The sequence below is a fragment of the Anabas testudineus genome, chromosome 12 (genome assembly GCF_900324465.2).
Source record: "Anabas testudineus chromosome 12, fAnaTes1.2, whole genome shotgun sequence".
Lineage (NCBI taxonomy): Eukaryota > Metazoa > Chordata > Actinopteri > Anabantiformes > Anabantidae > Anabas > Anabas testudineus.
Window position 1 is genome coordinate 2,164,287 of NC_046621.1, and position 14,985 is coordinate 2,179,271.

Sequence of the window (14,985 nt, forward strand, 5' to 3'; positions counted from 1 at the left end):
ATAGTGACAAGACCAGGATTAAGAAGCCCAAACTATTCCCTTGAAGACAGATATAAAGTACACGTGTGCATAAAGTAGCAGTAAAGTGTCCCCTGCCAAGACTCGTCCATGAGAGCTGTCTGAGCTCCTCCTCACTGAATAGAAAGAAAGAAGCTACGGCACTTCGAACCGGTTGATCCGTAGCTTCTGGTTTAGAATCGAAAAGAAAGAAAAGCACTGAAGACCTAACGTCTACGCTGAAAGCCAGCTGCAGGAGGTGGAAGGGAGACGTGCTCATCAAGGATCTGTCTCACTGAGGCACAGTGGGGTTAAAGGAGCAAAATGCTGGTGAGTGGTGGCTCCCGGCTGAGCCTAAGGGCACTGGAGCAGGTACAACAGGCAAGTAGCAACACACAATGGTAAAAACACAACATGTAATATTAAGTGTTAAGCATTTGAAATGTGCTGTTAACTTTTAATTTGCAGGTCTATAAAGAGCTGAAGACTATGAATATATGACGTGTGTTAATCTGCCTTAGCTCCACATTCAGGATCATTTACTTCATCTAACATGTTGAGGTTCTTTTGTGTGTTCACCAGCTCTCGTGCTTTTAGTGCTGCACCGATCAAACTTGTGCAGTAATGAAAGTGATGTTTTCTAATGTTCCAGATAAAACAGCAGCTGCTGTTGTTGTTGTTAATGAGAACAGTAGAGAAGCGAGTGTGAGCGGTGTGCTGTACTCTCAATCATAGCCTGGAGGAAGTGCTTCTTCCCAGGGCTTTTTAAGTACTAGCCTCTCGAAAACGTTGTCCCACAGCTTCCATATGAGTAACGTCTGTTGGGGTTTATGTTTAAGAAGCTTCGGTGGTGCCGGGGCAGGGTGGTGGTGATCCGTCTGCAGCTGGCAGAGGTGCCAAAAGCATTGTAGTGATGAGGAATAGTCCCTGCAATTATCTCTATTTCTTGGCAAATGGGGTGCTATTTGTGTCTAAGTGATAAAACACAGAGGACAGTGGTGTTCTTTGTTTGTTCTTGGCCAGGTGCAGAGACTGCTTCATCTCTAACACTTCACATTTATTTATGCATTTAATTTTTAAATTTGTTTTCACTTTTCTTTCTCTCTAACTCTTCTAACTTTTCCTCAGATGCGTTCTCTCTGTTTCGCATTAACCTGTACACCCCACCGAGTTTTTAGGCTACGAGTGTGGTTGTAATTGTTCCCTGTGCAATTGGCAAAAAGAGGTGCTTGAACCTGGAACGCAACATAACACACCTTCAACACCAGCTGCCATTTTCAGACTTTCTGCACTAAAACCATCTACCAGCATGTCGTTGGTGGGAGGATTTAGTCTTGTTTGGACAAAGCCAGGCTAGCTGTTTCCCCCTGTTCCTAGTCTTTATGCTAAGCTAAGCCAACCAGCTTCTGCATGTAACTTTATAATTAATGTACAAACTTGAAGCATCTATCATCAAGAAAGAAAATAAAATATAAACCAAGCTGCTGCTGCACCAAGCGAGGAGGTTTGCCCGCCGCAGGTTTCACCCTACATCCCACCTGAATCCTCTCAGGAGAGGGCCTCTTCATTTAGTTTTATTGTTCCTTTGTTGCCCTTTAAAATGTTAATTTCCCTTTTTCCATTTGAGAACACAGGGGCTGTCACCTTCAAGATACCATTCTGACCCGACAGAGCTGCCATTGATACTGTATGACAGTGAAAAGACACAATTCCCTGATGGAGACTCAGCCTCCTCCCAAAAATAGCCAAGTAATGAATAAACACAACAAAGAGAAAACATGATGGAGAGCAGAGCTGAAGATGCCAGGATTTAGGAGAATGGAAAGTGTGCACACTGTGTGGAATCACCGTCCAAGAAAACCATGCGTCTCCAAATGTGGAGATTTTATTGATTTCTTTATTAGTGAATGAAAACTGGAGGATTAGGTGTTTGTGTATGAATCTAAAGAAATCCTGATAAAACCACTGGATGGTATGAAAAAAGATTTGCTTTTATTAACTGATGTGTGTGTGTGTGTGTGTGTGTGTGTGTGTGTGTGTGTGTGTGTGTGTGTGTGTGTGTGTGTGTGTGTGTGTGCAGCAGCACGGAGAACATTAACGTAGGAAGCAACTGTAGGTAGAGAAGATCAATAACAGCTGCTGTTATTTATGGTCTAATAACACAGTTGGTGAAATGAACTGCAGCAGTGAGTGTGTTACCAGCTCCATGCGTCTGCGGCCGCTCTCCTGTTCCCTCTGGCTCAGCTCCTCCATCTCCACCCTCATGTCCTGCAGACGCTGCTGGTAGTAGCGAGCGTTCTCTCTCTCCCGGGCTTCAGCCTGGGCGCTCTGCTCCAGCTCCTCTCCAAGACGAACCACACTGTCCCTCAAACGCAACACCAGCACCTGTTCACACGAACGATCAGGGGATGAAGTGTGACAGCGAAGATCATGATTACGTGGAAATGAGAAATGAATTATCAGCTCTCACCTCAAACCTCTTCACTTGACCTCTCTGAAACTCCAGTTTATTCTCCAGGTCACATAGGCGGGCCTCCTGTTTACTGACGATGCTACGCCCCACAGTGGATGACTCCAGGAACTGCACCCTCGACACACACTGCTGGAGCTGAATTATGAGTAGGTGGTAAGAGGAGGGAGCCAAAAATGTTTGGAGAGCCAAATGAATGTACTGATAAATCAGTGAGTGTGACCGTGCTGAAACTGTTATAGTGAGATGTGCAACAAGGAGCTTAAATGATCCAGAAATACATCCAAACCTCACATCAGCCATTTTAGCAGGTTCATAAACCTCTTAGTGCCGAATTTACTTTGTGATGATCTAACAAAGGTACCTCTTCTTGGAGAGAGTGTCTCTGCTTCTTCACCTCCTCCAGCTCAGCTTGTAGTTCTCTGATCTGAGAAATATCGCAGGAGGACTGAAGGAGAGGAAGACAGAGTGAATTTAGATGAATAGTTAATTAACAGATAAAATGTCAAACAGGTACAAACCTGTGCAATGAGGGCTTTGTGCTTCTTCATCAGTTCATTCAGGTCCTCCTGGTCTTCCTCGAGCCTCTTCAGCAGGTCCACCTTTTCATGCTGCAGCAGCGCGAACTGCTCGTCCACCTGGAAGAGGTAAATAGTCATATATATATATATATATATATATATATATATGTCCTAACCCTCTGATGGCTGCAGACCTTCACCAGTACTCAAATAAACACGACCCTTATTATTTTATTCATAAGATGCTGCAAATCAAACATCAACACTAAGACAGGACAATGCTACTGACAGTTTTCTAAAACTATATTTTAGTCTGTATTTAATCATTTTTATGCTTCATTCCTTTATTTTTTGTGAAGAGATAGAAATACATGTTTTAAAAAGTATTATATGAGTAGAGCTGCAGCTTAAAACTCCTTGTTCTAGATTCTCCGAGCTACAGAACTCTACTGGAAACGAACACCATTCCTCATTTGGTGTTTTGATTTCGGCGCCTGTCATGTAGTTTCAAAATCTCCCTCACATCGTTTTCATCTGATCATTCAGCGAGCTCTTCGAGCTTGTACAGAATCTGCATTTCTTATGTTGCTCCACTTATTTATTCATGCTTCTCCTCTCGTTTGTCATCTGCCTTCACATGCATCAGTCAAGCCACACTCACCACACTCTTCTGCTTGCAGATATTTTCCAGTTCAATCTGAGTGTTCTCCAGCTCCTGGGAGAGAGTCGTCTGAATTCTCTCAGCCTCGAGCCGCCTCGCTTCACTCTCCTCAAGCTAATTGGAGACGTGGAGAGTGCATTAATGCATCTTAAAGTGAGCACAAGGTGACACCACAGAATCAGGTGAGGTGAGCGTACCTGGTAGTGTAGGCGCTCTATCTGGTCTTTGGTGCCATCGGGCAGGTTCTGCCCTGAGCTGTTGACAGTGGCAAGAAGCAGCTGGGCGTCGGCCAAAAGGGCATGAGTCCTCTTCAAATCTCTCCTCAGCTTCTTCTCCACATCGAAGTCTCTGTGCCCCACCTGCCAGACGAAAGAGCCTGGATTAACTCTTCCCTAAAAGAGATTAACCTTAGCAGAGATTAGCATCTTATTGGGAGGGGGAATATCACTTTTCTCCCGAAACACTTTAAAAGACTCGAGCTGTTTGAAAGCTTGGCACAGACCAGGCCTGGCCACTTATTAGAGGTCCAATTACATCCTCATAGTGACAGAGATAGAGTGCTAAATTAGCTGCCCCCTCCTCGCTGCACATGCTTGTTTTGAGGTGCCTGTAATGGAGAAATGACATAGTCCTCAGCCAGAGCACATTAACTCACATTAGAAACCATCTATGATGTGATAAACTTCATTCAGTCAGTGGCTGCACCACACGTGAAAAGTATATGTTTCCATATAGTTTGTGTGTGTGTGTGTGTGTGTTGTGTACCTGGTCACACAGGGTTGCAATGAGTCCTTCCAAGTCGTGCTTCTCATGAATCACCATCTGTTTCTCCTCATACTCCTGCTCCAACTGCATCTCCAACTGCCTCAGCTACACACACGCACGAAAAAATGATGAACGGCCATTCAGAACGAGCTTTTATTGTCTCTGACAGGAAATATACCCTGCAGCGGAGCGCACAATTATAAGCATAAAAACATCATCATCTATTGAAGAGCATAAAAACAAACAGCACAAAATGAGAGAGGCCTCCTAACTATTGTCTGCTGAATAAATCAACCAAAGTTCGCTGCTTTAATTCTTCTGCCTGAGGGAAGAAACTTTAGCTCATCACCAGGGAGATGAAGAGGATACTAACTTTAGTACCTGCAAGCCATAGACACAGTGGCAAGAAAAAGTATGTGAACATTTTGGAATTAATAAGTGGTTAATGTTCTTTTTAGTAAGAAGCAGCTTCCTTCATTTAGTTGAACTGTAGACTGGTGAATTTCTAGTCTTTAACATCACTTTGTAACCCTTTCCAGCTTCATGTAAATCAATAATTCTTGGTCATAGATCCTCATAAAGCTCAATTTGGTGACACATCGCTCACATTAGCACATTCTTCTTGTGCTCCTGACTCTTTTGAGGTCATTAGTATAGGTTATACTGTGAGGTTTTAATGGTTGTTCTCTATAAAGACATTTTTCTCTGATTCCCTTCTAGATGGCAGCCACAGGGTTTTGGCTCTCATTTCTTTAATTTTAGTGTTGTGATGATCATAATTGTTTTTTCATTTGAAAATATTTGAGTTCTGATTTGTGGATTTAAATAGAGATGAAATAAAAATGAAACTCAGTTCACTCCGTAAAAAAGCAGCTGTTGAAATCACAGAAACAAACAAGACAGAGAAAATCAGTAATTAGAGGACACAGGGTTTCAAATCGTATCGTTGGGGGATTGAACTCAGGAGCTCGTGACATCAGGAGGAAGCAGAACATCAGCCAGGCTCCGGTGATTAAACTGAACCATCTACACCTCAACTCAGACGTCCAAACAACCAATCAACCCACCCGTCTTTGCGAGGACTTGTGAACATCCTCTAACTCCTCTTCTTTATCCTCCAACTCCTTCTGATGTATCTGCTTCATCCTCTCCATCTCCATCTCAAACCGCAGGTGGATCTATCAAGAGAGACGAGGTGAGACATGCAGCACGGAGGATGTGTATTTGACTGTGTCAGCGTGAACGGTAAACACCTGTTGCTGCTGCTGTATCTTGGAGGTGAGCTTGGTGATTTCCTCCGCTCTCTCACTGGCCTGACTCTCCAGGAGGCGAAGCTGTTTCTTGAGGTCAGGTAGTGAAGCTGCGGTGAGATCCACAGGAAGGCTGAGGTCACGGATCTGAGCACACAGCTCCTCCTTCTGCTTCTGCAGACGGTCCACCTCCGACTGGTTCTCCTGCACACACACACACACACACACACACACACACACACACACACACACACACACACACACACACACACACACACACACACACACACACACACACACACACACACACACACACACCCCACTGGTATCAAAACATTTGATGTCATCCTCCAATTAGTTTTCTGCCTCTGCAGCGTCTCTGGAGCTGGAGCAGGTTAAATAGTGTCATCTTGCTGAAGCGGATGTTGGCAGGTTTGGAAACAGCCACATTGAAAACAAAGAAAGGAAACAGCCTCACCCTCTAGAACATTTTTATCAATTCAACTGAGTAAAATCCTTTTTGATCTCAGCATTTAGAGTTTCAGTTTCACTTAGCAAATCAATGAGCCAAAGGGTTTCTGGTTATTGGCTGTTTCTAACCTTTGCATTATGTTATTACATATTATTATCACATTCAAACTACTTGTGCATACATTTAGATTCTTTTAATTAGCGGAATCAACTGTGTCATTGTTAATATTGGATTTTATTTTAATATTTCCTATAGTCTTGGAACCATTTTACCACCAACTGATGCCTCCGCTGTGCTGCCAATTTCTAGATATTGCAGCTGTCAGAAACTCGTGACATCTGTGACGTGGGATTTTATCCAGGAGGGTGACGTAACGTACTTAGTTCTTAAGTTAAATGTCAGACAGTGACTTTTGATAAAAGTTTTTCTATCTCTACTGTATGTTGACTCCACTCCAGCTTTAAATCAAACACACTCTGAACAACAGTCCTTAGACACAATTACAGGATAATTATTAAATAACAAATGTACAAGTGACATAATAACTGGTAATTAACTAAAATCTATGTACAGTTTACTAATATGATAAGGATGAAACTTACGCTGTAGCTGCCGTGAGTGTGTTGAAATGAGTGAGGCTGTGTTTTATTGTTAATTAAATAAATTGATAAAGTTTACAGTGCAAACTCACCTTATTTCTACATTTTTTACCTTTAATCATCATGTTCAGCTGCACACATTAATAAACAGCAACATATTTTATTCTACAGAAAAGCTTTTGTCCAATCACGAGCTGCCAAAAGCACATTCTGAGTCAGTCGTACACGTCAGATGCACAGTTCCCATCACACGTCTGTCTCTGACTCAAACGACGTCAATTCCCAGCGTGACACCGTTTTATGAATCAGGTGCGACTCTAATCTCCACAACAGATTTAGATATTTTAAAACCCATTATTCTATCGATGTATGTTGTCGTGAGCCGTTTCCTCCCAAAAGAGACAACGAGCTGAAAACACATTCAGACACTAATTGTGTCAATATGTCATTAACACCACTGCACTGCAGGGTTGAACAGCGTGAAGTAGTTGTTATCTTATAGTCATGACTCGTTAAAAACAAATCTTCATTCTGTCACACTGGAGCTGAGTCATTTCATAGTCTTAGCTGTTCCTAATTAACCTTTCTTAGACAGTAAGAACACACACAGTCAGTTCTGCACATACAGACCTGTAGGTTGCGGCGCAGACTGTATATTTCCACCCCCAGAGCCGTGTTTTCCTGAAAGGCTTTGTCCTTTTGCTCCCTCTCATTGTCAGCTTCCTCCAGAGCCTGAGTCAGCTCACTGTCAAACCTGAATAAACAGAAACACACAGAGATGCTTCAGGTGAAAAGCTGCAGAAGAGTCAACTCTGACACGTTAACGTAGCAGCAAGCTGAGGTGAAGCTGCTCCCATGTTACTGTTCCCCTCAGAAATGTAGTGAAGTACAAGTATAAAGTACTGAAATACTCCAGTGAAGTACAATCTCCCAAACAACGCTCTTCAGTGCAGTATAATTTTCCCTTAGTAACAGTAAAACATTTTGCAGAAGGACATAAATGTGATGCACAGAAAACAAAACACAAACAAACAATGAACGATTTCTCTAAAACTAACTAAAAGCTTTTCTGTCCACAACAGTTTGTAATAAAGAACTGTTTCCAAAGCAGTTTTCATGATTTACTACTCGTTTAATGTGCAAACTGTGTGTTTACAGCAGAACAGACATTAACATTCATCCACATTTAACTAAAGCGACCTCGTTAGAAAACAGCTGCTCATTTCAAGATAAAGCAGCATCAGCCTTTGTTTTAATGCTGTTTGTGTCCATCTGATCGATGTAAAGTTCAGTTTTCCTGTTCTTTTAGCTCCATGTTTGGTTTCTACCAACGCCTGAGGGGAAGTATTTGGCTATTTAGCTGCTAAATGCTCCACTATGTTCACCAGTTCTTCTCTAGCTGTGTCAGATCAGGTGATGGACGGTGGAGTTTGACATCTTAACAATGAGCTGAAAGAGATTATTATTAAAAAAAGCTATTAAGAAACATGTTATTCAGAGCACCAGGTGGACGCACACCTTCTCTGCTTGCGCTCCAGCTCATGCATGCGGCTCTGCAGGCTGTCAGTGAGGACTTGGGCATCCTGAAGGTCAGAGGTCACGCGGCGGCAGTGACGCTTCAGTTCTGCCACACTCCTCCTGGACTGTTCCAGCTGGGCCTGTAGCGTCGCCACCTACACTCACACAAACACACACGCAGTCTTGTTGTCATCAGACATTTAATCTCCCATCAGTGCTGCCGCGCACGTCCGGCTGTCCTGTCTCACCTTGGTATCGAGCTGTTGTCGCGTCTGTCTCTCCGTCTCCAGTTTTTCCTCCGTCTGCTTCAGTCGTCTGCGGACGAATTCAACCTCTGTCTGGCAGCACTCCAGCTGCATGGCCAGCTCACTTTCTGTGTGGGGAGAGGAGGGTGTGACTTTGTCTGCCGTGAGGGTCGAGGTCACTTTAACTGTGGTGACATTTCTGGTTTTTATTTCTTTAGCATGAAACCACTTGTGTTCAATCAAGTGCCACAGAGGCGGCGCAGAAAACTGCAATAATGAGCTTCTAAGGATCCACAGACAGAACTGTTCCTCTGCCACATCACTTTCACCTTTGTCAGACTTTATTGTCAAATATCTGCAGCATCTTTGTTTCTACGTGAACGACTCTGGTTGGATTTTCTCCTACACAGTGAGAGAATAACCGAGTCCTGTGTTCAGTACCTGTCCCTGCTCCTCTCTGACTCTCGGCGAGCCGAGCTTTGTGTTTCTCCTCCTCGAGCTGCTTCTCCAGGGTTTCCATGGTGACTTTACACTGGTCTAGACGAGCCTGATGTTGAAGGAAAAGAGATGTTTGACAATAAAGAGGATGCATTAGTTTCAGGTACCTAATGAGGAGCACCACAAACAGTCCACCCACACACTGCAGGACTGTTGTCATTCGATAAACCGTTCGTCTGGACTTGTGCACTGAGGAATTAGTAATCGATTACTTTTTCAATAGTGACGGTTCAGCCTGTCTACCTGCAGGTCCTTGTTCTCCCTGCTGAGCCGAAGCCTCTCTGCCCTCTCCACATCCAGAGCCTGACCCACCGCGTCACCACGGAAACGCTCGTCGCTCAGCTCAGATGTCACAGCTGTAACCTGCACACGGGGACGACAATGTGAACAGAATGAGTACGTGTGTGCGTCTCCGTGTGTGCATTTACAGCTGTATGTGTTTATGTGTGGGTGGGTGTGTGGGGGGGGTATTTGTTGCAGCACAAACCTTGGTCTCCAGGCTGTCTGCAGTCTGCCTCAGCTCATTCCTCTCCTTCTCTGATTTCTCCAGGCGGCGTCTCAGAGCTGATATCTCGTCCTGACAAAAAGAAAATGAGCTTCTCTCCACATCTGAAGCGTCGCTTAAATCATTTCTCCAAATATTTGCTTTGTGAACTGTTTGCAACCATTATTTCTACACTCTGCAGTCATTCTGCGGTGACAGCCCACTTGTTGCACAGGCTGTGGATGCAGGTATTATTACACAGTGTGATGTTTTCAGTTGTCAAAAACAATATAAGGCAGAGACACAGACTCAGATTATGTTATGAAGCTAAGTGAAAGTTCAATCAGGAAGACTCTGTGAACAAGCAGCCTCTCTCCAGCCTCGCTCTCCCTCTCACCTCTCAAACTCAAGCAGTTGGCCGAAGGTGTTTCAGGTTTAGAGGTCTCTGAGACCTAATAATCCCCGAGCTGTCCAGTTTTTAAATCTCTTCCTCTCATTTCAGTGCAGCCCTCCTCTACCTCATTCATCTTCAGTTTTCATTGGATCAGTGAGCCTGAGGTTCCTTCACCATGCACATCCACACCTCTCCTCCTAAATTTAAACATATCTGAGTTCTTGTGTCTCCTAATTGAAAATGTTTAATCTACGGAGGTCAGCAGACGAAATGAGATCCATTTAATTTGTTTTATAATGTTAACATAGGTAATTGGTGATAATTGCATCGTCCTTTTTCTCTCACTACTTTAAAGAATGTGAGTTTGCACTAGTTGCTCTTCTGTTGAATATTGTTTGGAGACTTGAACACACACACAGGTACATTCTTCTTCCTCTAGTTCCTATCTTCATCACGTTGATGTATAATCACACCTGATCTCCAGGTTTGTTGAACAGAATGTTCAGAGAAACAAAAACTTCCAGAAGAGAAGGAACGATTTGATCAAACTGTTCCTGCGTCTAATACCAAATATTAGAAAACTTAACTTAACTTTGAAGGCCTGTGTCTAGATCAACAGCTAATTAGCTTCAGCACGCTGATTTTTCCCCATGACTCAAATGATTAACACCTGAAACTGAAGGTGTGTGTCTGTGTGTGTGAGTGTACCTCTTTGGCACTGAGCCTCTCGTAGTCCATGTTGACGTCGAGCAGAGGACGCACTCGACAGAAAAGTTTCCACCAGCTCCACTTGGCCACAACCTGCAGAACCCGCAGGTTCCTCTGCAGACAGCTGACCGCCATCTGCTGCACCTGGAGACAGACACACACAGGTCTCAGAAAAAAACGCCTCTCACACCTCCAAAGTAGAACCCCAGTCACATTTTGTTTGATCTTACAGTGTCTTGTCCATGTTGTGCTTCTTTGTTTTCATATTTCAAATTTCATCTTTTAGTGTTTTTTGTGTGTTTTTGCTCATTTTTCATCTCTTTCTTTCAATATTTTTCCTCTCTGTGATCATTTCTGGTTACTTCATAGTCCTATATTGTCTTTAAATTGTGATTATCTGGCCCAGGAGCCCCCTGGACACCGACCTTTAGTTTTCGGTATTTCTGGCGGGCCAGATGTCCCATGCAGGCAGCTTGTAGATGGACCAACCAACCCGTGACCTGCTGGTCTCTGCGCTGCTCCAGTTGCTGCAGCACACCTCGTTTCATAAACACCTGAGACACAGGAGGAAGAAGATCCATGACTCACATCAGCTGATTCGTGTTGTGCCGTTTGATTAGAGGAGTTCAAACCTGCTCTCACCCTGCTGGCACCAACAGCGACGCTCTTTTTATCCAGATCCAACTCAACCAGCAACTCCTCCACGGCCTAAAACACAGAGACACGAAAACAACTGAATCATCCTGAGCCGAACATCAGGGACATGCTGTTTGTCAGAGAGCGATGTTCCTTCTGACCTTTCTCTCATCATGGCTGACAAACATCGAAGCGTAACGTTTCATAATTGGAGGAGACAAACCCTGGAAATGACACCTGAAGTCACTCAAAGTCATGTGCTCTGGATGACCTGAACGAGACGAGAAGAAGACAAAAAGGGTCAGAAACCTGGAGCCTTGTGTGTCCATGCAAAATCACATCGGGAAGTAATGGATGAAAACCTTATAAATATCGAGTAAACTGCAGCTGTGCATCGGAATAAAAGCTACAGATTAGGAGGAGATTAGCAAACACAGACAGCATAAATAAGATGATCTGTACATGAAAATCAGCAGGAACAATCTGATGCAGGAGGATTGGAGAAGTCGCTGTGCTTTAGCACAGGCAGATTTTTAATGTGTGGAAACTAACTGGATAAATGTGCTCGTTTGGAAGACGATCTCACCCCGAGGTAGAGTGTGTGGGTGTGTGTGCTTAATCTCTCTTCACAGGTAAGAGAGTTTCATTTTAACAAATGGCGCATGAGTCCGTTCTCAACAAATGAAACATCACTAACATTTATTTAGCAACACTCCTGCACATAAACAATCAGTTTGTTTCTGTATTTGTCATTGGTCTCGTCTTGCATCCAGTATGCACAATATGTTATGCTATATTTAAAAGGTTATTCATTCAAAAGCACTAATTATTAAAGTGTGCCCTCTCTGGGATTCTGTACATCAGAGTGTGTCATAAAACAGGTGAGTGGTTGTATTAGAAATGCTCGATCACAGTGTTAACATCGATCTCACCTGTGCGGTAGAGCTGCAGAGCCGACAGGATCTGTGTTGAGTGCAGCTGCACTCTGAGAGCTGGGACGTCAAAGCTTCCACTGTCTGACTTTGCGCTCACGCACTGCAGGAACACCGGCCTGGCTCGACGAATCAGATTCAACAGAGCATCCTGCAGGAGGGGGGGGCAAAAAGACATTAAACACAGTGATCCTGTAAAACTGTTCTCACGAGGTAAAGAACGAACTGGCACTTACTGCCTGGAGCTTCACTGCGATACAATGGGAGTGTCTGCGTATAGCTGCCATCCCTCCACTGAAGGTTTTCCTGATGGTGCCATTCCTCTGCAGAGAGCGCTGGCTGCTGCCCTCCAGACCCCCCAGCCCCCGACACAAAGGGGGCAGAGAGATAGTGGGAGTAAACATGGCCTTCACTGCCCCACTGAGGACAACAAAAAGAGAAGCTGGTTATCATCCATAATAATAACAATATATCATGAGAAGGTCGGGGTCATTCCGGCACTAAGACACACAGTGTTCACTCTTTAAACACTCACATGGTGGAGTTTTGGAGCAGGCAGGTGGCGTTGAGAGCAGACGGGTTGTTTTGGATCAGACCGAACCAGCCAGTCAGGTCGTAGCGGACCGGGTCACGGCCCATCAGGTGGTTCACCTCGCACTGCAGCGGCTGCTCGCACTGACGCACTGCAACAACACACAAATTCACAACAAGCGACAGTGAATTAAAGTGTTCACACATTCTCCACACACACACACACACACACACACACACACACACACACACACACACGGGGAGGACATCTGAGCCTGTGTGTGTGTTTCCAGCTGGCTTGTTGTTTTCTTTTTTTACCAGTGTTGCTCTGATACTGGCAGACTCTCTCCAGGACGTTGCTCTCACTGGAGGCTGGTGTCACCATCTCTTCATCCAGAACCCATAAAAGGCCTCTGGGGTCTCCATCTGCTGCCCGAACCTGAGGCAGACACACACATGAATACCACAAAAGAGCAAACAAAATGAGCTGCTGCCTGTTTTTCTTTGAAAACATATGAATGCTGTTAAAAAATCTATATTTTATTACACTTAGATGAAGAAACAGTTTGCAGCTCAAAGGAGCATCTGTGGAGCTCAGGGTTCAAGACATAAGGCAATGAAAGCAATTTAGCATCGAATTGAGATTTAATCACAATTAACTGGTTGATTGAAGCTGAAGACGCTGAGGCATCCCGACATTTAGGCCTTAGTATGGGTGAAGCTCCAGAGACACTGGATCCTATATCACTCCACAAACTCCAAACCTAAAGCTGTTAAAAATCTGTAGCTGTCTGTTATTTTCACATTAGCAAGTTGCCCTTTCACAGGCTGAGTGATGCTCCTCATGACAAGTAAACTGACCTTTGCATATGAAATGAGTGGCGTGGCCCTTTATCTGTGGTGTGGCTGCGTTTCTCATCCCCGTGTTTATGTGTGTGATGTATGTCCTGCATGTTTCAGGTGATGCGTACCTGTGGAGGCGGCTGGTCGATAGCAGACACAACCTCAGCCGGGCTGCTCTCCGGACACTCAAACTTCACCGGGATCTTCTCCTGGAACACATGTAGTGAGGCGTAAGGCACATTTCAACATTAAACACTAGCTGAACATTGTTGAGATATGTTAGGGTTCGTTACCTGTGTGTATCGCTCTAGTGTGTGTGTGAACGTGTGTGTGTGGTAGTGCTCCAGCAGCCTCTCTTGCAGGTAGTTGTGACAGAGCTCGGACCAGCTGGCTCCTCGATCCTCCGCTGAGTGTCTCGGGTTCCTCAGACCCGGCGTGTCCACCACCATCACGGAGGCTAACGTCAGCTGCTGGCTGCTCAGAGCCCTGAGCACAAAACATACAGCACGCCGTCACACTCAGAGCCTGCTGTGCACAGATGTGGATCAGACTACAGAGGGTGTACCTGTAGTTAACTGGATAATTACAACTCTTTATGTGTCCTAAGGTGTCCAATGTGATCTGCAGTGCGTCCCTGTACCTGTTGATGAGTGAGACCACAGCAGTGAAGAGTTCTCCATAGAGTCCAGCAGCCATCCCATCGACACACTGAGCAGCTGTTAACCTGGGACCTGCAGACACCAGAGACACAGAACTTCATGATGAGGGGTCCAGCTAAAATGTTTTTGTCCTTCGATTGAACAACATTGATTCTAAGATGTGCTCCAAGACACTTTGCCTCAAAACTACAAGGTGTTGTACTAATACTTAGTCAGAATACTACGTACTACTGTATAGTACTATTACTTTAAGACCAGGTCGGGTGAGATTGAACTTTACTGTCCTTCTGCAGAGCAGAGTTACGTCAATGAAATTAATCTGCCCAGAAGTGTTTTACAAACTGTTTTCTTCATTTTATGTTGTGTTAAAGTTAAGATGGCCCCACCAGGATCTGACAACAGTCAGTGTGTCTGGTCTAACATTCCTGTTAACGCTGGTTCCTCAGTCTGATTTATTTAGCTTCAGTTGTTGACTCTGCTGTGTGTGTGTGTGTGTTTGTGTGTGTGTGTGTGTGTGTGTGTGTGTGTGTGTGTGTGTGTGTGTGTGTGTGTGTGTGTGTGTGTGTGTGTGTGCGCGTCTCACCTTCCTCTGTCTCAGCACCAGGATTCCTCTCCCTGCTGCCTCCGGTGGCTCTCTGCAGCAGCTGTCGGAGGTGGTGTTTGAAGACAGCAGTGTGCAGGTCCTCACCGTCACACCCCAGCACACTGCTGGCCACCTGAGCACTGTCAAAATTCACAAACTGTCTCCTGCCGACTGTGCAAAGGAAGGGAGACACAGAGAGGTCCTGATTATAACAACTAG

General features: G+C 44.6%; 1 protein-coding gene across 2 annotated transcripts in view; it reads right to left on the reverse strand.

Annotated features, from left to right (window-relative positions):
* The window catches only part of LOC113159802 (unconventional myosin-XVIIIb), a 28,099-nt gene that overhangs the window by 4,929 nt on the left and 8,185 nt on the right, over positions 1-14,985 (reverse strand). For both annotated transcript variants that reach the window (XM_026356717.1, XM_026356719.1), the window contains exons 13-39: positions 14,767-14,937; positions 14,165-14,255; positions 13,818-14,010; positions 13,653-13,733; positions 13,000-13,120; positions 12,686-12,833; positions 12,387-12,570; positions 12,151-12,301; positions 11,380-11,489; positions 11,225-11,290; positions 11,008-11,136; positions 10,583-10,726; positions 9,484-9,573; positions 9,240-9,359; positions 8,940-9,045; positions 8,502-8,626; positions 8,254-8,408; positions 7,366-7,489; positions 5,668-5,868; positions 5,482-5,592; positions 4,415-4,519; positions 3,847-4,008; positions 3,650-3,763; positions 2,989-3,105; positions 2,832-2,915; positions 2,468-2,605; positions 2,197-2,382 (exon numbers count right to left, since the gene is read on the reverse strand). In XM_026356717.1, the coding sequence (XP_026212502.1) occupies positions 2,197-2,382; positions 2,468-2,605; positions 2,832-2,915; positions 2,989-3,105; positions 3,650-3,763; positions 3,847-4,008; positions 4,415-4,519; positions 5,482-5,592; positions 5,668-5,868; positions 7,366-7,489; positions 8,254-8,408; positions 8,502-8,626; positions 8,940-9,045; positions 9,240-9,359; positions 9,484-9,573; positions 10,583-10,726; positions 11,008-11,136; positions 11,225-11,290; positions 11,380-11,489; positions 12,151-12,301; positions 12,387-12,570; positions 12,686-12,833; positions 13,000-13,120; positions 13,653-13,733; positions 13,818-14,010; positions 14,165-14,255; positions 14,767-14,937 (3,527 nt within the window). The remainder of the gene's footprint in view (positions 1-2,196; positions 2,383-2,467; positions 2,606-2,831; positions 2,916-2,988; positions 3,106-3,649; positions 3,764-3,846; positions 4,009-4,414; positions 4,520-5,481; positions 5,593-5,667; positions 5,869-7,365; positions 7,490-8,253; positions 8,409-8,501; positions 8,627-8,939; positions 9,046-9,239; positions 9,360-9,483; positions 9,574-10,582; positions 10,727-11,007; positions 11,137-11,224; positions 11,291-11,379; positions 11,490-12,150; positions 12,302-12,386; positions 12,571-12,685; positions 12,834-12,999; positions 13,121-13,652; positions 13,734-13,817; positions 14,011-14,164; positions 14,256-14,766; positions 14,938-14,985) is intronic.